Source organism: Ostrinia furnacalis, unplaced genomic scaffold (genome assembly GCF_004193835.3).
Source record: "Ostrinia furnacalis isolate ACB-3 unplaced genomic scaffold, ASM419383v2 OfSCF4672, whole genome shotgun sequence".
In the NCBI taxonomy this organism is placed as follows: Eukaryota; Metazoa; Arthropoda; class Insecta; order Lepidoptera; family Crambidae; genus Ostrinia; species Ostrinia furnacalis.
The window spans coordinates 694,721-718,697 of record NW_021134911.1 but is presented as its reverse complement, the minus strand read 5'-3'; the positions used below and the strand labels follow the sequence as shown (position 1 = coordinate 718,697).

General features: G+C 38.1%; 3 protein-coding genes across 3 annotated transcripts; 2 read left to right on the top strand and 1 right to left on the bottom strand.

Moving 5' to 3' along the window:
- Positions 1 to 5,207: 5,207 nt before the first annotated feature.
- On the bottom strand, positions 5,208 to 6,334 carry SmB (small ribonucleoprotein particle protein SmB). Its single transcript, XM_028314415.1, has 2 exons — positions 6,190 to 6,334; positions 5,208 to 5,994 (listed from the first exon to the last, which is right to left on the bottom strand). The coding sequence occupies exons 1-2, from the start codon at positions 6,190 to 6,192 to the stop codon at positions 5,431 to 5,433; spliced, it is 567 nt and encodes a 188-aa protein (XP_028170216.1). The 5' UTR covers positions 6,193 to 6,334; the 3' UTR covers positions 5,208 to 5,430.
- Positions 6,335 to 16,541: 10,207 nt separating this feature from the next.
- On the top strand, positions 16,542 to 19,201 carry Kr-h1 (Kruppel homolog 1). Its single transcript, XM_028314416.1, has 2 exons — positions 16,542 to 16,906; positions 17,830 to 19,201. Exons 1-2 carry the CDS (start codon positions 16,657 to 16,659, stop codon positions 18,861 to 18,863), a joined length of 1,284 nt encoding a protein of 427 aa, XP_028170217.1. The 5' UTR covers positions 16,542 to 16,656; the 3' UTR covers positions 18,864 to 19,201.
- A 2,480-nt stretch (positions 19,202 to 21,681) lies between these two features.
- Cwc25 (CWC25 spliceosome associated protein homolog) lies at positions 21,682 to 23,970 on the top strand. The gene is made up of 4 exons (XM_028314381.1): positions 21,682 to 21,809; positions 21,883 to 22,086; positions 22,332 to 22,619; positions 23,008 to 23,970. Exons 1-4 carry the CDS (start codon positions 21,792 to 21,794, stop codon positions 23,857 to 23,859), a joined length of 1,362 nt encoding a protein of 453 aa, XP_028170182.1. The 5' UTR covers positions 21,682 to 21,791; the 3' UTR covers positions 23,860 to 23,970.
- The last annotated feature ends 7 nt before the right edge of the window (positions 23,971 to 23,977 follow it).

Below are 23,977 nucleotides of genomic sequence, written 5' to 3'. Positions count from 1 at the left end.
CATAGGTATACAACATGCTGATTATCTATTTTTTCTAGATTTATTTGTCTGATTATCTATTTATTCTAGAGTTATTGTACAGGGTGTTAGGTAAATGGGTATATGAGCCGACACTAGCCCATGTTAACATGGTCATATAAATGGTATGGTGAAGCCAGAAATTTGATATCATCATTTGAATTTTTTAAATTTTCATACAAAATTAATTTTATAAAATCCGATTTGTATGAAAAATAAAATAATTAAAATGATGATATCAATTTTCTGAAATCACCATACCATTTATATGACCACGTTAACATGGGCTAGTGTCGGCTCATATACCCATTTACCTAACACCCTGTATACTTCGAGATATACATAGGTATTTTTTTATTATGTATTAGTAGGTAATAATAATAAAACAACGCACTTAGGTATACTTATACAATCACAAGAAAACAAAAAATACCTACAAAGGATTATTTAAATTCTGTAATTAACAAAACCGTATTTTATTAATTTCTTGGAAACTATCACATCACTTTTGTGCATTTTGCGTTTCGATTGGTAATTAATCTCCTGTAGATTTGGTTACCCCGTTTGGTATATTGGTTTTGGTTGGTATAATTTTTTTTATCTCATTGCAGCATTGGTCTCCACAAAAAATCGGAATTTTTCCCAGGGAATTTTCGATTCATCCAGCTCAATCATTTCGTCGCGAATAAGGTTAGGTACCACCTATTTCGATCCCTGATAATAATATATAAAATATACCTACAGGTGTTTGGTAGACCGGCACGCACACATTCACACCCTGTTACACCACTTCGAGTGCAAACTTCACACAGTTGACACATTTAAGCAGCGAAAAAACAACACGAATACGACATGTCTTGTGTGATGAAATTGTGTAAAAACCGTTCTGTTCGAACAAACAAAAATTAAGGAATCACATTTCACAGGCAAAATAATAATCCAATCACTTATTTCCCGACATTAAAATATTGAAATTAATTGAAATCAAACGTCATTCACTCGAAAAAATAATACGTCAAAGACCAGTGTTCTCAGTTATTTACGTGGGAAAATTACCCGAAATATGGGAAATTAATAATGATTTTAGGACTTTTTAGTTATGTATTACGCATACTATGGAAATAAAATAATTTATCATAATAATTGTGTTTTAATGGGATATATTTTCATGGGCAAATTTGATCCTTCCCAAAAATGTGGAACTGCGAAATTCAAATTTTCTTACATTGATTGCAAGTCAGTGTCAGGTTGTATGTTAAAAAAAATCTATCAGAGATAATAATAATATATTGATGATGCATAAGATTATGATTATAATGTACACAAGATTCGTAATTTGTAACTGCGTGAATCATTTTTGATCCACATTATGTACATACCCTGACACACTGACTTGCAAACAATGTAAGAAAATTTGAACATTGAAAATTTCGCGCCTACCTCAACGCATACACCTTTCATCCTTTTAAAATGGCACGGAATAATTCTGTCTACATTTCCAAGTAACATCTGCCGATCTATGAGATTCTTAAAATAAATGGGTAAAATGTTTTGGCTAACATGGCATCCCTAAATTCACTCACACAATAGACATTAACGCCAAAATTTTGCGTCACAGTTTTGTTGTAGCCCGAGTTCCGTCCGCCTTTTTTTATAGGTCCATGGTCTATACATTGACAGTTTCTGATTTCTTGATTCAGTGATTATTTTTAAAGGAATATTGCGCCAAAGAATAATGTTCGTCACTTAAAACCGTGTTGTTGCTTAATTTTGTGTCTGATTATGGCTGAATTTGTTTGGAAAAAAATATATTTTTATTTTTAACTACATTGTTTAGCTATAAAGAATTTATATTTAATAGTCAATGTTCGTATTGTTATATTGTCATCTCCACCTTGTATACATTTTTTCAAAATTTTTGATGCGCGAGGCCCCTTGTACCGCGAGGCCGTAGGCGGTGGCCCACGTCGCCTACGCCTTACGCCGCCTCTGGTGAGGCCTTGTCGAATAGTATCCTGTAGGTGGGCCATCGTGCGTCTTTTGTTTTCGATGTAAACTCGCGGAGATGAACAGGCCTGTGGGTCTAGACAAAGTGCCATTATAATCGCAAACCAGTCGAAAAGTGGTCGAAAAGCCCCTTTTTTGTATGGAATTTGACGGATTCGATTTTCGATTCGATCAAAAAGTGCGTTTTGTCTAGGGGGGCTGCTTATGTTTATAGTTCCAAAATTCTGAACTGTCCTATCCCTGACATTGACAGTGGGGCGCCACCGTCAATACGTCCGGATCGCTGGTTACGATTTTTGCCATGTTGGAAACCATTTATAGTTGAACGATGGTAGCGCCCCCCTGTCATTGAGTTTGGTGGGACAGTTCAGCGTGGGTCTTACATACGTACTATCTTGGTTAAAAAGAGCTCGACAAGCCAAAAATGACAATTCAGAAACCGGCGGGTTATTCCGAATCTTAGCAACTGATTGTATAAATTGCAACGCGACTGCATAAATGTATGGAAGCGCTGTCATTGGTTGGCGTAACAGTCGCGTTGCAATTGAAAAATAGCATTATACAACTAAGTAGCAACTGGTCGCCGATTCATGCAGGCCCAGTTTAGGTCTATGTACAAAGTATTTATCCATCCGTATTGCCATAGAAAAAAACATTTGCTTTGAGTAAGTATAAGCTACAGGCATGAACGACCACGATATACTTTAACCATACTTAGGCCTCTCGCCCATGGCGACTTTTTGTAGCGATGCTGTCGCGCGTTAGTCGCAGTTGCAACGCGCTACACATCGGGGCCGAGGGCACACAGCTAGTACCTAGCGACCGCATTGAGACTGTATCGATGCGAACGTGCGACAGAATCGCTACAAAAAGTCGACATGGCGTGGACGAGGGGTCTTATTATTATTACACTGTTGTTCATATTAGTTCGGCTGTACAGGTTTACTTACCTATTTTTACCGCGTTACACGTTGATTTTTGTTTATTAAAAAGGAAATAAATCTTTATTTATTCATAAATTGTATTCATTATTTTAAACATACGACGACTTTCCGGCATGACAGACGGGAGACTGGGTGGGTACGGATGAAACAATTTTGCTTTTATTGTCTACTAGCGGCCGCCCGGCCCCGACTTCGTACGATTCGTAAAATTTTGTTATTTTAGTTTATTATCATGTTGATAGATGGCGTTTCACGGCTTCCCCCGCATGAAATGTGTGCTATGCTGCGAGGTTGCTAGACTAAAAGATTCTAGCCTACGATTGTTTGAAATTGAAATATTTAACCACTGATGAGTGTATTTAACCCTCCCATCACTCAAAAGGTATTAATATTATAATAACCTCAGGGGCCGTTCAAGTATTACGTAAGCAGATTTCTTACCATTTTTTACCCCCCCGCCCCCCTTGTCATCAAAAGTAAGCAAAGCACTTACCCCCTCCCCCTATGCTTACGTAAACATTTTGTTATAAATATTTTTTATATTGTCATTTTTAAAATAGGAAAATTCATGAAAATATTAGGTTTTTACTGATACACATAGAGTAGGAACAAAAAAATATAATCTGAAAAAAAAAAGAACACAACAAACATAATTGCTAGAGATGAAACGGATAGTTGTTTGGCCGGATACCGGATACCGGATATCCGGCCAGCTGCTAGGCCGGATAGCCGGATATCCGGCGGCCGGATAATTGGCCAATTGTCTCGTTGCATGTCGTGACGAGTTTAGCGCCGCACAGGTGCTTCGAACGCGATCAGTGGTTCTATTAGTAGACTAGACTAATCACACTTTTCGAAAATCGAATCCGTCTGAATAGAATGTCAGATTTTGCCACTTGTCTAGCTAGGGGGTAGATCAATTCGGGCGATTTCGGTTGCCATCGTGAGTGTGTGATTGAATAGCGAAAATTAAATTAGTTTACTTGCTGCGTTATCTGACTGAACTGCATCATGTCATCAGATCATCAGTGAAAAAAAACATAACCCTCCTTCTGGCGCAGTCGGGTAAAAAGATCGCCTATTTTATTTGGCAATGTTTCGACAATAACNCAGCAAGCAACAGAAGTTTAATAACTTTACGGATATCATTGATTGTTTTACTGTCCAGTGTGCTTTTTGATTACATCTGTGCATACAGTTTGTTTCCTGTTCTCGAAAATTTCATGATCAGTTCACATTCAATGTTGCGACTTTGTTGCATATTTTTAGTATTTTGACGATCACCCGGCTATGATACGCAAGTACTACAACATTCACTTCGCGATTAACGAGAGGTTTTGTCGCATCACTAGTTCACAGACTAAAAATATTTTTATGTCAGTTGGCCATATTTGATGACATTTCTGCTGATTTCTAAAAAATTAGACTGTAGTGACCGCATTGAGACTGTATCGATGCGAACGTGCGACAGAATCTCTACAAAAAGTCGACATGGCGTGGACGAGGGGTCTTATTACACTGTTGTTCATATTAGTTCGGCTGTACAGGTTTACTTACCTATTTTTACCGCGTTACACGTTGATTTTTGTTTATTAAAAAGGAAATAAATCTTTATTTATTCATAAATTGTATTCATTATTTTATACATACGACGACTTTCCGGCATGACAGACGGGAGACTGGGTGGCATAGAGAAAAGTAACTAGCGGCCGCCCGCCCGGCCCCGACTTCGTACGATTCGTAAAATTTTGTTATTTTAGTTTATTATCATGTTGATACGGCTTCCCCCGCATGAAATGTGTGCTAAGCTGCGCGAGGTTGCTAGACTAAAAGATTCTAGCCTACAATTGTTTGAAATTGAAATATTTAACCACTGATGAGTGTATTTAACCCTCCTATCACTCAAAAGGTATTCATATTATAATACCCTCAGATCATAGAATGGATCTGAGATAATACCCATAATTATTTTGAACTTTGCTATTCCTAAATTACATTAGGTAATTAGAGAAATTCGTTGCTGTTACTAGGTACCTAGTCATAAAAAACTATAAATTAAATATTAACATTTGAGGTGTATGATCACTTTATTGATAAATTTATGTTTGAGAAACTTGAGATATCCACTTTGTTTTGGCAAAAAGTAAAAGTGAGTGAACATAAGTCACAAGTCCCATCCTTACTTTTGGTCAACCTACTTTTTTTTTCCATACCTTACATTAAAATAATAGAAAAAAAAAGGGTACACAAGTTTATTATTTTATTAGTGTCCTTCACACTTAGTTATACAAGAAATACATCATGTAAAATCAGACATTATATGATTACACCATAAACTGACACAAATTCTGGCGTACAAGCTCACCTTTTATGCTATAACAGTGTTTCTTTTCGAAAATCTGTTATTACTGTAATTATGTAGTAATAATTTCTTATTTCTATATTTATAATTAAATCTACACTAATAACGCCTCATGCCAGGAGGTCCACGGCCACCAGGACCTCCACGACCCATTCCTGGGGGAGCTCCCATCATGCCTGGTGGAGGGCCACCCATCATAGGACCTCCACGCATTTGAGGTGGTGCAGAAAGTTGTCCTCGCGAGCCTGGTGCCATGTGTTGGTGTGAGGGGCCACCGACCCCTCGGGCCGGCCCCTGGAGGCCTGGCGGGGCCCCGCCAGGCCCGGCTCCTCGCCCAGCAGCCCGGCCGCCTCCTGGACCTCCCATAGCGCCAGGTAATGGGACACGAGGCAAACCTTCTTCTGGAGGAGGTGGTCCTTCAATAGTTAAAGAGACTATGTTTTCACCTCGCAGCAAAACGAACCCAAGACCTCTTTTCTCTTCTCTGTCTGTAGATTTAGCGCTTTTGGATTTAATTTTTCTAAATTCATCACAGTCACCAAGAATTAAATTCATATGTTTATCGAATGCTTTAAATGTACCGATGAAGGTTCGGGAATCTTGCAGTATAACTCGAACCCGGTAATTAATATGCTGTTGCATTTTATTATTCTTCCCGATCGTCTGAAAAATAAAACAAATGTTAATTTAGCTAGAAATAAATATCAGGCATATACATTACATTAAATTGGTTATTAGAACAATTTTAGTATGAATTTCATAGACATTGATTGTACTGCCGGTATTTACAAACAAATCTAAATATGTCACTAATTATATAAGCCCAAACATTCCTCATATTACTGTAAGTAAACTTACCATTTTGGCTAATGGATTATTACAGTATTTAAAGATTAATTGTCAGATATTCCTAGTAATAGTGAAAAATGGGCGCAAATTTCCTCCCAAGCCAAGGATTTTGACAACCATCCAATCAACAAAGCCGCGCTTGACACTTTTGACATTTTTTTTTTTTTAACAGATCGCGAAACAGGTTGACGTCAACTGTTTTGACCAATCGTATCGCAGAATCGAAGAAGTGCTTTGAATTAGAGTCGCGAACGCTATAGCTATTCCTCTTTTATTTACATGTAGCCGTATAGCGTTGTCTCTTTCACGTCCCATGGGTCCAAAGACTATAATATCGTATAGATCCACTTGTCTGTCCGTGAGCAAGGTTACCTTGCCCTAAGACTCGTTTGGACTTTAATAGGCATACAGAATGGAATTTTGTAATGCCACCTGGAGGGAAAGTACCACAGATAAGGATAGATGCAGCATGTGTCAAAATTTGTATGAAGCCGAGCGTGCCACTTTTTAAACGTCATTAGTGTCATTTTAGCTAATTTTAGTGATTGCCGCAACGTAAAAGTAATCGTATCATCGTACTGCATTCGCAAAGTCATCGAATGATATCGTGTGACTCGATTCAAAAATTAATTAATTCCGATAAAACTGATATTTTGTTAAATTTATAGCTAGTCTGACTGTGGATTAAAATAATTATGTAGCGGTAGACGTTATTCTACAATTCTACATTATTAATTTGCAAATAATATTTTTGTTGTGCCTAATGTTTATGAAAGTAATGATCGTTATTCCATTATGTTAAATAGTACTACTAGTAATTCATACTTAATTCCATACTTTTAAATATCCTAGTAAGTAAATGACCTACTTTCATAAAATAAAGACTATTTTACTCAAGCTTTTTATTTTTAATAAATGTAAAAATGCGTAGTTTTGCCAATACGTTTTTTTTTTCATAAAGCTAAGTCAGGTACCTAGTTGAAGATATTTCTAAACGACAAAATCTCGGGCGTCGTATACATAGTAGTAATAGTGTATACTGCGATCACTGACCTAACTTCTTGATTTGTATATTTCGACGTTATACAGTGCACTCTGTCTTCCGCGATCACTGATTTAACTTGTTTTATAATTCTTCTTCTGCTACTTTATTCTAATTAATTACATATTTGTTACTCGTTGCTGTTAGTTACAATTCTCAATCCGTAAATAATTTCTTCTCTCTACCGTGTTCGTACTACTGTCCTCGTAAAATCATCGTATCCGATTGTTGTAATCGGATTACATGAACATCACTCGACCATGTATGTCCATTTGGACATATCGGAATGGCACGCTTTGACTAGCAACTTGCTGTATCTACTCTAATCCATATCTGTGGAAAGTACTCATAATATTGTAGATATAATTTTTTTCTCAAAGATAACATTCCTTTATTTTTGAAAAGAATAGAACTGCCTTCAAAGATTTCCAAAAATTTGCTTTCCACACCCGGGATTCGAACCAACTAAAATCTGTTAAAAATTACACTCTGTATTTTTATTGCATCGATCATTAGGGTTAAGTAAATAAGGATGAAATCTCTCTAACAAACTTGATAAATCAAATGAAAGGAAAACCATGAAATCTCAAATTATTTTAATTATGAACAGGAAATTTTGTGGTATGGTAAAAGAATTTTCGAAAAATTTTCGAAAATCTTTGAATGCAGTTCTCTTTCTTTTCAAAAATTAAATAATGTTTTCTTTTGTACTAAGAGTAAGAGTAGTTTCCCTCTAGGTGGCATTACAAAATTCCACCCTGTATACCAGCGGTTCCCAAACTTATTTTGTCTACTGCCCACTTTGAAAATAAATTCTTTTTAACGCCCCCATTTGTAGTCGAGTGTCGAGTGCTCAGTCGGTGTCTAAGAGTCCTCCTAGTAAATGACGCCTCCCAAGCCTCTACACAACGTCCCGATTTTTTTTCTGGGTCTCTTACCGCCCCCCTTTAATCCTGAAGCGCCCACAAGGGGGCGTTATCGCCCACTTTGGGAAAGACTGCTGTATACGGGTCATTCCATAAAAATCTGTATAATTTCGACGTCATTTTGTCCTAAACTTTTTTAAGATGCTTTTGAATACTTTGTTAGTGTAAATTATAGTTTATTTATTAATTATGTTATGTCTAAAAGGGCCAGTCACTTTATGCTTTATTTTAGGAGAAATTATAATTTTTCATTTTTTTCATACTACACTACCCCTATATGACTTTTAATAAAGTATAAAATTTTAACCTTAACATTTATAGATAAGTTATTATACTTAATGTAGTTGTTTTGTTATTATCGCTGTATAAAAAACGTCATTCCCTAACTACTAACTTAGTCCCTTGTGCCATTTAAAGCTAGGGCCTGACGGTCTAGGGACTGACGATTTGGAGTAAAACTTAACACAAATGCAGATTAACTTTATATTATAAGATGCTTAATACAATGTGCCGAAAATAGCCAAAAATCCACACGTAAATACTATTAAATTATAATACAATTTCCTATCGTAATTAATAAAGCTACTCAACTAGGGACTGACGAAGTGACTGGATCAACACATGTTTCCACAACAACTGGCACGTTTGCACTTATTCAAAAAACGACTGCCGCAAAGCCAGTATAGTCTGAGGATAACTTCGTATCGTACTTTAAACTCAACTAAATGTCATTCACTCTAAATACATATTAAGGCGCAAAATAATAAAATCAGTGCGTAGCGAGGGAATGACGCTAAAAGCTGTAGACACTTTTTCAACTTAAGAAAATCAAATTATTGTTTATTGAAACCGCAAAATATTAATATAATTTGGTGTAATGTACGTTTAAATAGATTATTCGTTAATTAAAACAAAGGATCAAGTTGATGTTTCTATAAATATGGGTTCCAAAATACAAACTTTTGGAGTACGGACCTGCCTAGGGAATGACGTTTTGGGTCATTTAAAAGGAATTTAAGATTTTTTTTAAATAGTTTTAGAAAATATAAATGGGTGATGAATACAACACATTGTGAGCTGTTATTTAACAATTTTGGAATAAAATATTAACAAATATTCCATGTGAAATGTGGCGCTGACTAAGAGTTGACATATTTTTGTGGAATGACCCATACTAACAAATATCATAAAAGAGAACAACGCACCGTGGATCGAAATGGCATTAAAGTGGACATAGGGATTTTTTCTTAAAGCTTATCATACAAAAAAACCACAAATTATTTTTTTTAAGCTAAAGTATCAGTGGGTCTAGTCAAAACGCACTTTAAAATCGCAAACCCATCGCAAACCAGTCGCAAACAAATAAACAAATCGCAAAAGAGGTCGATAACATAAAAGGCTTAGTCAAACGGCAAAAAATCGAATCGCAAAGCCCTACCTATCGATAATCGAAAGACTGGATTGAAATTTCCCATACAAAGGCTTAACCAACATGCATTTAAGACTCAATCNGACTGACACACAGATTAGAGAGTATGTCTAAGACTGACATGCAAGGTGACATGTCAATGAAGTTTTGAGTTACTGTTGCCATTAAAAGAAATTAGTACCATTAGTTTTCCGCAACATGGCGAGGGTTTTTATGTTCCTGGTCAGGCTATATTAGCCAGTATTAGCCCTCCATGTGTATAGTACTTGTGTACAGCCACACGTTTTGAACGTTTTGATATAATTAATTAATATAATTTGGCATAATGAGTTTAGAATGTTTCTTGCATATTACTTTTCTATGATGCCCATAAAATTATGTTTTGATTTAAAATGTCAGTCAAATAGGTTAAGGTGCGGCCACCTATTTAGTTTTATACTTAGATTAATAATCTAAGTATAGGTTTTATACCTACATAATGTACATAAACGATTTCATATTAATCACATTTACCAAATCATGAGATGATTATACATAGCTAATAGGTAAAAGGCGATTATTCATAATTTTTACATTTATTTATCACATTGACCGTAACATAATATCTACTGGACGGGTCTAGTAGATAGACAAAGTGCAAAATATAATCGCACAGGTTTAGCGAAAAATGAAATATAGCCTGACCAGGAACATAAAAACCCTGGCATAGAGGCGCTTCAATTGCATTTGATAGTGCAACACTGAGTACAGTCGTACATGTGTTANGTTTGCGATGGCATTTTGACTAGACCCACAGGTTTAGAGAAAAATGTGATATGAGATGACATGTCGTGATGAGTGAGCAAAGGACTATCGATTGGCAATTTTTAAAATTCGATTTTCCGGAAAAAATCCCTATGTCCACTTTAATGCCATTTCGATCCACTGTGCAACGGCTCGTGTATAGTCATGGAGGCAATGGAGGTATTAGCCCTCCATGTGTATAGTACTTGTGTACAGCCACACGTTTTGAACGTATTGATATCATAATTAATATAATTTGGCATAATGAGTGTAGAATGTTTCTTGCATATTACTTTTCTATGATGCCCATAAAATTATGTTTTGATTTAAATAGATTTAAATAAATGTCAGTCAAATAGTTAGTTAAGGTGCGGCCACCAATGATATTATATAAAAACAAAAGTTTAGTTAATATCATTGTGCGGCCACCTATTTAGTTTTATACATATAGCCTGACCAGGAACATAAAAACCCTCGCCATGTTGCGGAAAACTAATGGTACTAATTTCTTTTAATGGCAACAGTAACTGAAAACTTCATTGACATGTCACCTTGCATNCCTTAGCTAACGAAATGTAATAACATTTCTTAATCCTCCACTGAAACCGAAATCTATCCTAGATACTTGATATGATGTGCTCTAAAACCGTTCAGCAATACAAGTTTTCACTAACTACTTCACTCTAGCAGGTCAGCCTCAATACAGGCTAATCCGGTTAGTTCGGACATTAGCCGCCGCGCACTCAGGTTCTGGTAAATAGGTTGCGAACACGAGGTAGGTTTGAGATCACAATTGGAAAATACTGTGCGTGTTAAGTTCTCAAACGATTATTGTATACGTTAAGGATCGTCGTTATTTTGAAATAATATCAGACGGAATATTAAAACGCAGAACTCAAATACAGACTCAATCAAAAGACCCGGGCGGTTTTATTTATAAATGAATCACCACAAATTGAATTACGACAATTCCAGACGTCTTGTGTATTTATTAACTAGTTTATTATTAGTTTGTTTTGGGAGCGAAGGAAAAGTTGCCGTGCTCACCAATAGCACTCGATGAAATTAAATAATTATATAGAGCTATCAGCAGCGCGTATGTGCATGAAGTTATAAAACTGAGAAACTTAGTATATTTGTTACGGTCAAAGTGATAAATGTGAAAATTATGAATAATCGCCGGTTATTATGAATAATTACCGCATGATTTGGTAAATGTGANAGGCTATACCTATGTATGTTACGGTCAAAGTGATAAATGTGAAAATTATGAATAATCGCCGGTTATTATGAATAATTACCGCATGATTTGGTAAATGTGATTAATATGAGGTCATTTATCCCAACTAATATTATAAATGCGAAAGTAACTCTGTCTGTCTGTCTGTCTGTCTGTCTGTTACGCTTTCCCGCTTAAACCTCGCAACCGATTTTGATGAAATTTGGCATAGAGATAGTTTGAGTCCCGGGAAAGAACATAGGATAGTTTTTATCCCGGTTTTTGAAACAGGGACGCGCGCGATAAAGTTTTTCTGTGACAGACAAAATTCCACGCGGGCGAAGCCGCGGGCGGAAAGCTAGTGTGTGTATAAAACTAAAAAAGCGGCTTAGGGGTGCCCCCCCGCACCCCCGCCGCACCTTAACCTATTTTTCACTTTAAATCAAAACATTATTTATAGGCATCATGGAAAAGTAATTCCAAACTCATTATGCCAAATTATGTTAATATACCTATGATATCAAAACGTTCAAAAGTTTGGCTGTGCATGAGCACGTACACCAGATTTTGTTCTCTTTTATGAAATTTGTGAGTACTAAGGTTGAATTATCAAATAATCACTGTTAAATGTGATTAATTTATCACTTTTACCGCGACTGTCGGTAATTATTCATAATAACCGGTTATTATTAATAATTTTCAATTTATCACATTAACCGTAACATGTACATAAACGATTTCATATTAATCACATTTACCAAATCATGAGATGATTATTCATAATAGGTAAATAAAAGGCGATTTAATTCATAATTTTTACATTTATCACATTGACCGTAACATAATATCTACTGGACGGGTCTAGTAGATATGTCGCAGTCAGATTGTATAATCCGCCGTTTTACATTACAGCTAGGCATTTTGCATTACAGCTCTGTTTTGTAATACGGCGGATTAACGTTTAGCCGGATTGAATACGGCTGAATGAAAATCCGCCGGAATGTATTCGGCGCCAAACGTTCTTCAATACGGCTAGCCGTAATGTAAAACAGCGTGTCATTACCTGCCGCTTTGACAGTTTTTAGTTCCTATTTTCAACGTGGGCCGCCGTATTGAAGAACGTATCGCATAGACAATCCGCCTAAACGTTGAACCGCTGTATTACAAAACAGAGCTGTAATGTAAAATGCCTAGTGGTAATGTAAAACGGCGGATTATACAATCCGACTGCGACAGATAGACAAAGTGCAAAATATAATCGCACAGGTTTAGCGAAAAATGAAATAAATGACATGTCTTGATGAGTGCGTAAAAGACTAAATGTTTTGCCAGAGTCATGATGATGAACAGTTTAGGAAGGTAGGTCATGTTTCCTGTAATATTCTTTGGCCTACCTACTCCAAAATATTATTTATCAGTACGTGTATGTACCTAACGTACCTAAGGCAGGTAGGTATATTTATTTATGTTAAAATCCTACACGCGCTGCTCGCGGGAGTCTGAGGGGGGAGCGAGGTGAAGCGGGGCGGAGCGCGCGGCAGGCGCGCCCGGCGCGGGTCAGTTGCGGTCGCGTTGAGGAAGGTTGTATCGGGCACACGAGCCGTGGGGCCTCACTACGGCGGTTTCGAACGTTCGCTGACCGTGCAGCGCGTGTCGACGCTTCGCCCCGCTCACCGCGCACCGACTCCGCGCCTCGCCTGCACCCTCCCCCACTTTACCTACTTAATAAATACAACATGGTTCTCTCTTCCAACTTTACCCATGTAATTTAAAAAACAATGTGTAAAGATCTTTCAACGAATCTTATTCACTTGCTTTTGCATGTTTTGGACCTTTATTTCAACTGGGAAATAATAACTAACCTGCCTCAATGAATAGATGTAGATTATGTGATTCGCTCGCTATAAGTATGTATAACTGACTGCATGCATAACACTTATGTAGGTTAGGTTAGGAAGGCATGTTACCTGCGAAAGTAACTTATTATAATAAATTGACATTGTGCTACACGACACCAAATTCCACACAAACTTTCATCGCCTATTTGTATTTCATCTTATCCCCTAGTAAAAACCCTCCTTGCCCTTCTGGTGATTGGTGAGGAGAGCCCCAAGCCCCACATAACTTAGGCCATACTTATTGGCCGTCCCGAGCTGGTGAATATGCAGTTTCATGAATTTTCCAGACGAACAGAAAAAAGTATATTATTATTTTCTATGTCTTGAGTTTATGCGCGATTTTTTTTGATATCTTATTGCACGAACTGCCGAACTGCCTAAAAATAGGTACCTAGGTATCAAGCATTGAAAATTACTACGGTTCCATACAACCTATCTAATCATCTTCCCTTTCAACCCCTTACAACTACTTACATAAGTAAACCTTTCATTTAAATCAGTTCTGTAGTTTTGGCGTATAGATCGTTTCATCCACGCGAAGACGCGCCCCACCAATTTTTGGTCGAGGTTAGCGCGGGCCGCGGGGTGCTGGGAAGTTAGCGTCATTATTGTAGTGTGCGTGCGCACTCATGGATGATTTACGCCCGTATTCACAAACATTACTATGAGGTCTCACAGTGCGCGTGGACGCACAGGGTGACACACGAACCAGTCACATCAATCGGCAATTTTTAAAATTCGGTTTTCCACAAACAATCACTATGTTCACTTTTTTGCCACTGTGGGCCGGGCCGTATTAAGACATTTTTGCGCGCGCGAACATTAGCGCGAATGCACGTTTGAGCGAAAGGCACGCACGCCACGCACCACTCTGAATGATTTTCGCAGTCAAAAGTGGTTTTGACCGATTATAAGTTTTGACTGTAACATAATAACACCATTTCTGCACTTTTACAAAATATTACTTTGACATTGAGCTTTGTTACTATGAGGACAACGTTACGTTTTAAAAAATTCTTCACAATGTTAACAATGCACATAATTTATAATTAGGTACATAGTTAGGTACCTACATTTCACCACTGCTGCACTGTTGTGAGCGCGCGTGTCGTTGTAGGTATGGCGTCATCGCTAGTTTTGATTTTATTCGGCAGCCTAACATTAGGCTTAAGCCTAGGTAGGAAAATTGTAATAAATATTCCCATGCTAAGGAGTAGGTAACTTAAGGAACTTGTGTACTTTAGCGGGCAGAGTAGAAAACCTAAAATGTTTTTGCTTTCTATTCGACGCTGTGCGTTCGATTTGCTGCTTCACTTAAGCAAGTATCGTTCGTGAATACGGGCGTTTATAGCGTGTACCGAAACCGATAACACTCAAACATTAGCGGAAGAATGGTAAGGACATGGACCTATGGTAAGGACGCGTTTTCGTGGATGAAACGATAATAATATAAAGGGCGACGCGACAGTTCCTTACTTGCGTTAACTCAGTCACTCAGTTCTGAATAGCTCTAATATTTTGTCTCATGACATGAACCTTATAAAACATTCATATCAACCTTACATATTTGTTTATAGCAAAATAACTAACAAACACATTGGAAAATACACGAAACCGGGGCGGCCGCTAGTATTATAATACAAAATATAAAGAATAGTGCCAGGGTCTGGACCAGGTGTTGCCCAGAATCAACCCATAGTGCATTTTGTTCCTCAGGTCTATACTAATCTATATATATAAAAATGAAACCCGTTTCGCGTTGTCACGGCATCACGTGTGAACGGCTGAACCGATTTCGATAATTCTTTTTTTTAAATGTTTGTGGAAGTCCAAGGATGGTTCTTACGGAAAAAAATATTAAGAAAATCTCTACGCTAAGGCGGTACGAAGTTCGCCGGGTCAGCTAGTGTGTAATAATTATAATTATATTAATAAAATAATTATAAAATATGTATAATGTGGTTAGTACCTAATAAACCTATAGATAGACGATAGCTCGTCGAGCTCAAAACTATGGTTTCTTTTGTAATAGGGGCAATTTTGCAATAAAAATGATGGTAGATATTTTGCTTTCTTCATTTATTATAATCAATGTTTAAACTTCTCTACATGTTTTATAATGTACGCTACCTTGTAATGTACTTGGTAGGAAGGTATAATTATATTCTGTGACGTTACCTAATTTAAATTATATGATTTACCTAGGTCGTTCTTTTCCCTTAACAAACATAAAAAGCTTTAAATGTGCGATTACGAGATAGTTACGCGAGGCGAGTTCCTATCATAGTTTGTGTTATGTTGCCCTAGACAGGCAGACAGATTGATAGAAGTCATTGGGGGAACGCGGTGCGGCGCGGGCGGCNGGCGGCGCGGGAACTTAAAGCTACGCACGCGCAGTGTGATGTCGAGAGTTCACACGCGCGGGCCGAAACCGCGGTGGGCCTCCACGTGCCCGAACTCCCCTCTCCACTTCACTCCGCTCGCCCCTCTCGTCGCTACTCGCGCGCTTACTTATCCCGCGTTGCGGCCGCCAACCTTCATCGAAGACTACGAGTTGTTTTATCGCATTGTATGTATTTTATTAGTACTCGTGTACAAATAGACATAAATAATGATGACTTATTATGATGTATGAATACAAAGATTACCTTCTTAACTTCTAAGAAGATATTTTTAATAACATAGGTACCTACCTACTTATGTGTAGGTAGGTAGCTATCTTAACTCGAAAACAACAAAATCGATCGATACTGTGCTGTGTAGGAGGGTGGCTACCAGCCCTAATGTAATGATGAATGACCTATCAAGTTTAACAGGTGTAGGCTATTATCGATATTTCTAGGTACTAAGTAGGTATCTGTATTTTTAAAGTTTTGAAGATTCCCAAAATCCCAAATCCCAAATTGCGTCTTTAATTTGCATTATGTATTTATGTTTACAAGTTGGTTCTTGTGATTAATTTGTAGCCATACGTACTCTAAAACAATTATTTTATATCGTGAAATGGTAAACGAAACTCCTTACGAAACGGGACATATTGTTGTGAAGCGATACTTATACCTACTACCTATACCCATTAAATGTTATAAGTGAACAGTGAATAAAAAGGACTCACAAAATAGGTATGTATAGTATATAAGGTACAATGGGTGGCGAAGTAAGGAGAGAAGCGGAGGAGGATGGTGGCACAAGCAAGGCGGCAACGCGCGGCGCCCACCATCCATAGCAGCGCAGCGCAGTTCCGCGCGCTCGCCGCTGATTCCGTCGGCCCGCGCCGCGCATCATTCGCTCGTCGACCGCCGCTTGAGCGAGCGTTTGTTGTGTTAATCCGGCCTCTGTGCGCAACCTACACCAACATTATCGCCATTACACCAACTGACGGTTACCGAGAAAGTGATCAATCACTATCATCACCACGCACCATGATAGGTGAGTACTGCTTACATAGTTTTATTTATACCTGCGGTGCCCTATTATGCAATTTATAATTATTTTAATTTGTGGTGTTAAAGTTTTTATATACAGATCCTATTTCTGTCCAAAATATTTATTAGGTAGGTACATGATAAACAAAAATTATATTTTTGATTTCATATGTATGTATTTAGGTACCTACCACAAATCTAAATTTACCTTTAATGTAGGTATCTTATTATTTTTATTTGGGCAGGGCTACTTTGTTTGGGCGAATTTTTCAAGACTATAAATATAAGATTTTCCATAAGTATTCCTATAATATGAATGTGATAGGTACTTTGAATTTAAAATATTGATCGTTTTTAATTAGCAAGCAAATCGTAATTTGTTGTCTTCCAATTAATCAGTATCGATTTTTATACCTGCCTCTAAGAATAATTTACTTATAAAATTCCTATCAATTATAGGTACCTACTTAATTTTTAAATAAAAAAGCTACTTCTAAATTTGAGATAAAGTAATAATTTTCCTAAACATAATAGACCTACTTACAAGGACTAAAATTGGATCGAGTGGGGTACATACTGAATGGGGAGGCGGGAAGGGAGCCCGTAGCCGGCTCGGGGTCGGCGGCCCAAACACGTGGAGGCGCCCACCGCGGATCCGAACGTTTCGAAACCGCGGTACGGGCCTCCACGTGCTCTTAGAGGACATTCACTCTTAGCGCTCCGCTCCCCCCGCCGACCCCGTCCTACCCCTTTATGGCCCCACTGGCATGTGCATCCTGATATTCCTGATCGGCCGCTGCATGTCGTACACAAGCACAACACACAATGCGCTGTGAACGGTCGTCGCGCTCACAAGACGCACACTTATTAGTAATAATAAAAGAAAAATGTTATCAGAATTTGAAGAACTGCCTTATTATTGTGCAGGTGAAGACGAGCGCAGCCACCAATGCGGTGAGTGCGGCCTGACGCTGACCACGCGCAGTGCACTGACGGCCCACGCGCGGTCCCATCGGGTTGCTGCCGACGCTCATCGGTGCGACGTCTGCCACAAAACTTTCGCCGTACCAGCGCGCCTCGTTCGTCATTACAGGACCCACACTGGTGAACGACCCTTTGAATGTGAATATTGCCACAAGATGTTCAGTGTCAAAGAAAACTTACAGGTGCATCGCCGTATTCACACCAAAGAAAGACCCTATCGTTGCAATGTATGCAATGCTGCTTTCGAACACTCTGGAAAATTACACCGGCACGCTCGTATTCATACGGGTGAAAGGCCTCATGCATGTCCACATTGTCACAAGACATTTATTCAATCCGGTCAACTGGTGATACATCTCAGAACACACACCGGCGAGAAACCATATCGTTGTCCGGCACCGGGGTGCGGTAAGGGATTTACCTGTTCCAAACAATTAAAAGTTCACTCGCGCACACACACTGGAGAAAGACCATACACCTGCGACATTTGCTTGCGTGACTTCGGGTACAACCACGTCCTGAAGTTACATCGTTTTCAACATTATGGAGAACGATGTTACCGATGCACGGTATGCGATGGAACATTCAATACTAAAAAGCAAATGGAAGCGCATATATACAAGGAACATGGTGCTGAAACACCCCGAACAGCAGCCGTGCAACCGATGGCACCTGTCCCGGTTGGCAACGTTATGTGTGACATCGTGGAAGCGATGCAACAGCTGCCCCCTACGCCGCCGAGCTCTCCTCCGTCGCCCCCGTGCCCAGCCCCAGCGACCGCCCCGGCAGCGAAGCCGGCGACTCCACCGCCATCCACCTCACCCTCACCTCCGGTGCCGAGTCTGCAGTACACGTTAGCACCTTCGTCACTCCCGCCTCGCAAACGTAAACTTATCCCACAACCTGAGATTACCAATGTTGTTGTTCGCCACACATCGGTTATTCAATTTGCCCCCGCGTCAGCTGACGTATTGTAGATCGTTAATTAATTAAGTAATTAGTGAAATGTCAAAAATTATTTGCTATGGCTTTGCTCTAATAAAAGGCTATGTACCCATTTAGGTTCAAAATATATAATTGAGATTGCAAAGTTATGTAAATTTAGCGCTATTGATTCCAGCTTATAATGATGTAGACTAGTAGAATAAGAATTGAGTAAAAGACTAAATATATTATTTAAGCTCACGATGCCGATGTAAGCTGTCTCTAAATGCATTTGTGCTGTCATTAGTGTTAAGTTTTATATTTATGTACCTACCTAACTACCTATCTATCTACTTTAACGTTGTACAAATTACATAAGCTATTGAATCAATTTGTGTAATATTTTAAAGTTTGAAGCGACGCAAAAGTTATTCAATCTAAATAGATTTTTAAATTATATTTTTATTAAAATCATTTACACCCTGACCATTTGCACACGCCACACCCAAGGTGTAAAATGTTGATCCGGTGTGTGATGAAATTCATTTCACGGATCCTCGACACTTCCCAAGTAGGTAGCAACAGATTCTCATACAAAGGCATTGAAGATATATCTTGAAGACTAGTAGACTAATTCCAGCCGCAATCAAGATCCTTGAAGATATTAACCCCTACGACCCCCACGACAATGGTAAGTATAAAAGGGCACATTCCTTAGGAAATTACTAAGACAGAGTTAAGATAACTGTTAAGGCAGACTTAAACCCTAATTAACGTGCAAATGCCGTCGGTCGCGTTCGCGTCTCGTCGTGGCTCTCGCGCAAGTGCCTTTTCGTGCAAACTTCTGTCCGCGCTTTTCGCGCTTACGTGTCGCCTATTTAGTTTTATACATAGGTACATAAATGATTTCTTATTAATCATATTTACCAAATCATGAGGTAATTATTAATAATAACCGGCGATAATTCATAATTTTCACATTTTTTATCACATTTACATACCTATATATTTTTTAGTTTGTAAATAACACATCATCTAAATATATAAAAGGAGAAACTGACTGACTGACTGACAGATCAACGCACAGCCTAAACGGCTAAACGTAGGCACTTGAAATTTGGCAGGGACGTAGCTTAGGTACTGTAGAAGTGCACTAAGAAAGGAATTCCCGAAATTCCCACGGGAACGGGAATTATCGGGAAAATCCTTTTGTATGAAAAATTTAAACCGCTTAAGTTAGACGCTTGAAATTTGGTATGCAGGTACCTTAGTAAACTTAAAGCTTAGGTGCAACAGGATATTGCAAAATTCCTACGGGAACGGGAGTTAGCGGGAACAAACATTTGTATGAAAAAATCTAAACCGCGTAAGATAGATGAAGGAGGTAAAACGGGATCCACGCGTACGAAGTCGCGGGCGGCCGCTAGTATTTGTTATAATTTAGTAATTAAGTTATTTTAAGTTTTTTGTAAGTAAAAAAAAAAATTTTAAGTTAGAGAAATTTTGTCCTTAATATTAATGTTACGGTAAATAATATGATAAATTGAAAATTATTAATAATTTTATAATAATAGAGCGACTCCATGATAGCTCGTTGGTTTGTGATGACATACGCTGTCAGTGGGTCTAGTCAAAACCACAGTGGGTCTAGTCAAAATGCCATCGCAAACCAATGTGAAGTTTTCACTAATGTCAGTCGCCGCGTCACCAGTGATTCGATTCGATCGGAAAATGGCAGCCAAAATGCACATTGAACCACCAACGACGCGGCGATATAAAAGTTCATTCAAAATCGAATAAAAGTTAAAAAATGTCTATGACTTTGCGATTGTTTTTACTTTTTCTAGCTTTTTTTTTTTAAATTAGTTTCTTACTTCTTTCTGCTCTCTGTTTACGTCTATGCTTCGCTGTCAAACTAGCTGTCAAAACGACATCGCGATACGGATTTGTCAAAACAGCCTTAGGGTGGGTTGCACCATCTTAGTTTAACTTTGACAAACGTCTAAAATCTGTCAAACTCCATACAAAAAACACCGGTTAACGTCATAGTTACGTTTAAAGTTAGGTGGTGCAACTCACCCTATTGGTTTTCGATCGAATCCAAGCTTATCACCGGGGTTTTAGTAATCGCAATGAAAATGGCGGGTGTTGCGATTCGATTCGATTTTGATTGAGTCTTAAATGCATGTTGGCTAAGCCTTTGTATGGGAAATTTCAAACCAGTCTTTCGATTATCGATAGGTAGGGCTTTGCGATTCGATTTTTTGCCGTTTGACTAAGCCTTTTTTGTTATCGACCTCTTTTGCGATTTGTTTATTTGTTTGCGACTGGTTTGCGATGGGTTTGCGATTTTAAAGTGCGTTTTGACTAGACCCGCATATCTGTGATCTATTCTATCTATACTTTATCTGTGGTGTTGGTAAAAAAAGCAGTGTTGCCAGAAGGTTACTTTTGTAACCTTTTAGGTTACTTTTGAACTGCTGTGGTTACTTTTAGGTTACACTAATGAAAAGGTTACTTTTAGGTGATTTTTCAGAAATTGTAGAATTAACTTTACAGGTAATTCAGTAAAAAATATTAATAGTAATAATTTAAAAATTATGTCATAAAGTGCATTTAAACTTGAATTTGATTTATTATTTGTTAAAAAAATGAGTTTTAGCGAATGTTTTTCGATAATAAAACGCAAATCCATGAAACGTTTTTATACGACTGGTCACTTTTCGAATTTAGATGATCAATTGTATTCATTTTCCATCCATGAACAATCTTACACAATCATCGCTCCGCTTACTTTTTATTCAAAAAGGTTACTTTTTTTTATATTTCTGGTAATTTCTGACTAGACCCGACTGGCAACACTGAAAAAAAGATAGAATTGATAGATGTCAAATGATACGAGTAATAAAATCACAGATGTGATTAAAATTTGGCTTTTGAAGAATAGATTTATTTAGAGCTTTGTTCTTAAAATAGGTCAGATGGGAGGTGGTGACTTGGTTGGTGTTTTTATTTGATAACTCTTGTTAAGTGTGGTTAAGTTTCATTAATTTACTTCAAATTTTTTTTTAGAATTCCAAAAAATCATGGCATCCAAACACAATAAAGAACCAGGAGAGGGTTTGGAAGGCAGAACAGGCGGCTGCAGAAGAAAAGAAACGTATTATGGAGTTGCAACGTGAAAGAGCTGAGGAAATGGGGCGAGCAGAACTAAATGAAATGGCCAGACGCAATGCTGGCTCCTCTAATGACAACCGCTTAAACTGGATGTATGATGTATGTTGATGAGAATATTTTTTTAGGATTTTGATGATTACAAGTAGAGCTGACTATTTAAAGTTAGAAATTGATATTTTCTTCAGCATCCATAATGGATACTAAATACTATAATTTAGTTAGTATGATCTTTTAAATAATAAGGCGTCTCATTAACTTAAACATGTTTTTGGAAAAAATATGTGACATGGATATTGGGCAAAGAGTGCTAACTTACCTGGTGACTGACTTATTTATTTCCACAGAAACCTGACAAGAAAGTACAAGATGAGGACTATTTGCTCGGTAAATCAATAGAAAAAAATTATGGGCAGTCTGAAAAAGAAGACCAAGACACAATACCAGCTGTTGCACGTAGAATTGTTGGCTCGAGTATGATGGCCAGTTCTGGAGATGGCCAGGTTGACTTAGCTCGCAAGATGCGTGAGGATCCTCTCTTACTTGTCAAAGAAAGAGAACGAGCTGCAAGGGCAGCACTGCTCAATAATCCATTGCAAAGACGTCGTCTGGCAGATTTATTGCGCAAGGAACAGGTAAAATACAGTTTTATTTTTAACATTTTGCCTTATTGTAGACTAGCTTTCCGCCCGCGGCTTCGCCCGCGGCTTCGCCCGCGGCTTCGCCCGCGTGGATTTTTGTCTGTCACAGAAAAACTTTATCGCGCGCGTCGATGTTTCAAAAACCGGGATAAAAACTATCGTATGTTCTTTCCCGGGACTAAAAACTATCTCTATGCCAAATTTCATCAAAATCGGTTGCGAGGTTTAAGCGGGAAAGCGTAACAGACAGACAGACAGACAGAGTTACTTTCGCATTTATAATATTAGTTGGGATAGTTGGGATTTAATAAACAGCTCTGATAAATCTGGCATTGAGTTTTTCTCCATGATTTCTTATCAACATCTTTCATGGAATTTTCAGGAGGAAAGAAAACATAAAGTTAAGAAAAAGTCAAAGAAGAAAGGAAAAGATCTAGACGAGAAACTTGCAGCTAAACTTTCAGCTTTAAGTGGGGATAAAGGTGTAGATATTGCTAAACTACTCAATTCAGATTCAGATTCTTTGTCAGACTCTGATGATAAACACTCTAAAAAGAAGAAAAAAAAGTTAGATTCAGACTCCTCATCAAACTCTGATGATAAAAACTCTAAAAAGAAGAAAAAGAGGAAGAAAGAAGAAAAAATAAAGAAGAAATCCAAAAAAGAAAAGAAGAAATCTTATCATTCAGAATCAGATGATTCATCTAATGAAGAGGTTAAGCAGAGTAAGAATAAATACCCAGAGGACTTCAATGAAAAACATTCACACAGTCACAAATCTGAATCCAGAAAGCGTAGGAGTGAGACTGAAGTTTCAGATTATGAGTATAAAAAGAAATATGACAATTCCAGAAAGGAGTCATATAAGGTAAACAAACAACGCAGGGGATCAAGTGATGACGATGACAAGCACTATAGGAAGAGATCAATGAATGAACATAATAAAAAGGCAGAGCGGGAGAAGCACAAGAAAGGTGGGGGATTGAGTGCAGAGGAGAGGGCGGCCAAGTTAGCAGAGATGGCGGCGGCCGGCGCCGAGCGCGAGGTGCAGCGCGGCCGCCGCGTGGCCGACCAGCGCCGCGCCGACGCCGCCGCCGACGCGCGCGCCCGCCCGCCCCCCGCCAAGACCGAGGCCAGGGCCCTGCCCGACTCCCTGGAGAGCCGGATACATTCCAACAGGCACTACATACAACGCGACAGGCATCACATGAATGAAAACTTCGCACGAAGGTAACGACCTTCGACGTTTAATAATAAACCACATTTTTATTGAATAGTTTATTTTATTGTTAATAAATAAATAATTAATTGAATTATAGCTAATAATGAATGAAAAATAATGTTACAATATT

Bases quoted from the DNA above. Each gene is read 5' to 3' on its own strand.
- Kr-h1 (XM_028314416.1), top strand. From the start codon at position 16,657: ATGGTGGCACAAGCAAGGCGGCAACGCGCGGCGCCCACCATCCATAGC. The intron at 16,907-17,829 runs GTGAGTACTGCT...ATTATTGTGCAG, and splicing joins ATCACCACGCACCATGATAG to GTGAAGACGAGCGCAGCCAC.
- Cwc25 (XM_028314381.1), top strand. The intron at 22,087-22,331 runs GTATGTTGATGA...TTATTTCCACAG, and splicing joins GCTTAAACTGGATGTATGAT to AAACCTGACAAGAAAGTACA. The intron at 22,620-23,007 runs GTAAAATACAGT...TGGAATTTTCAG, and splicing joins ATTTATTGCGCAAGGAACAG to GAGGAAAGAAAACATAAAGT.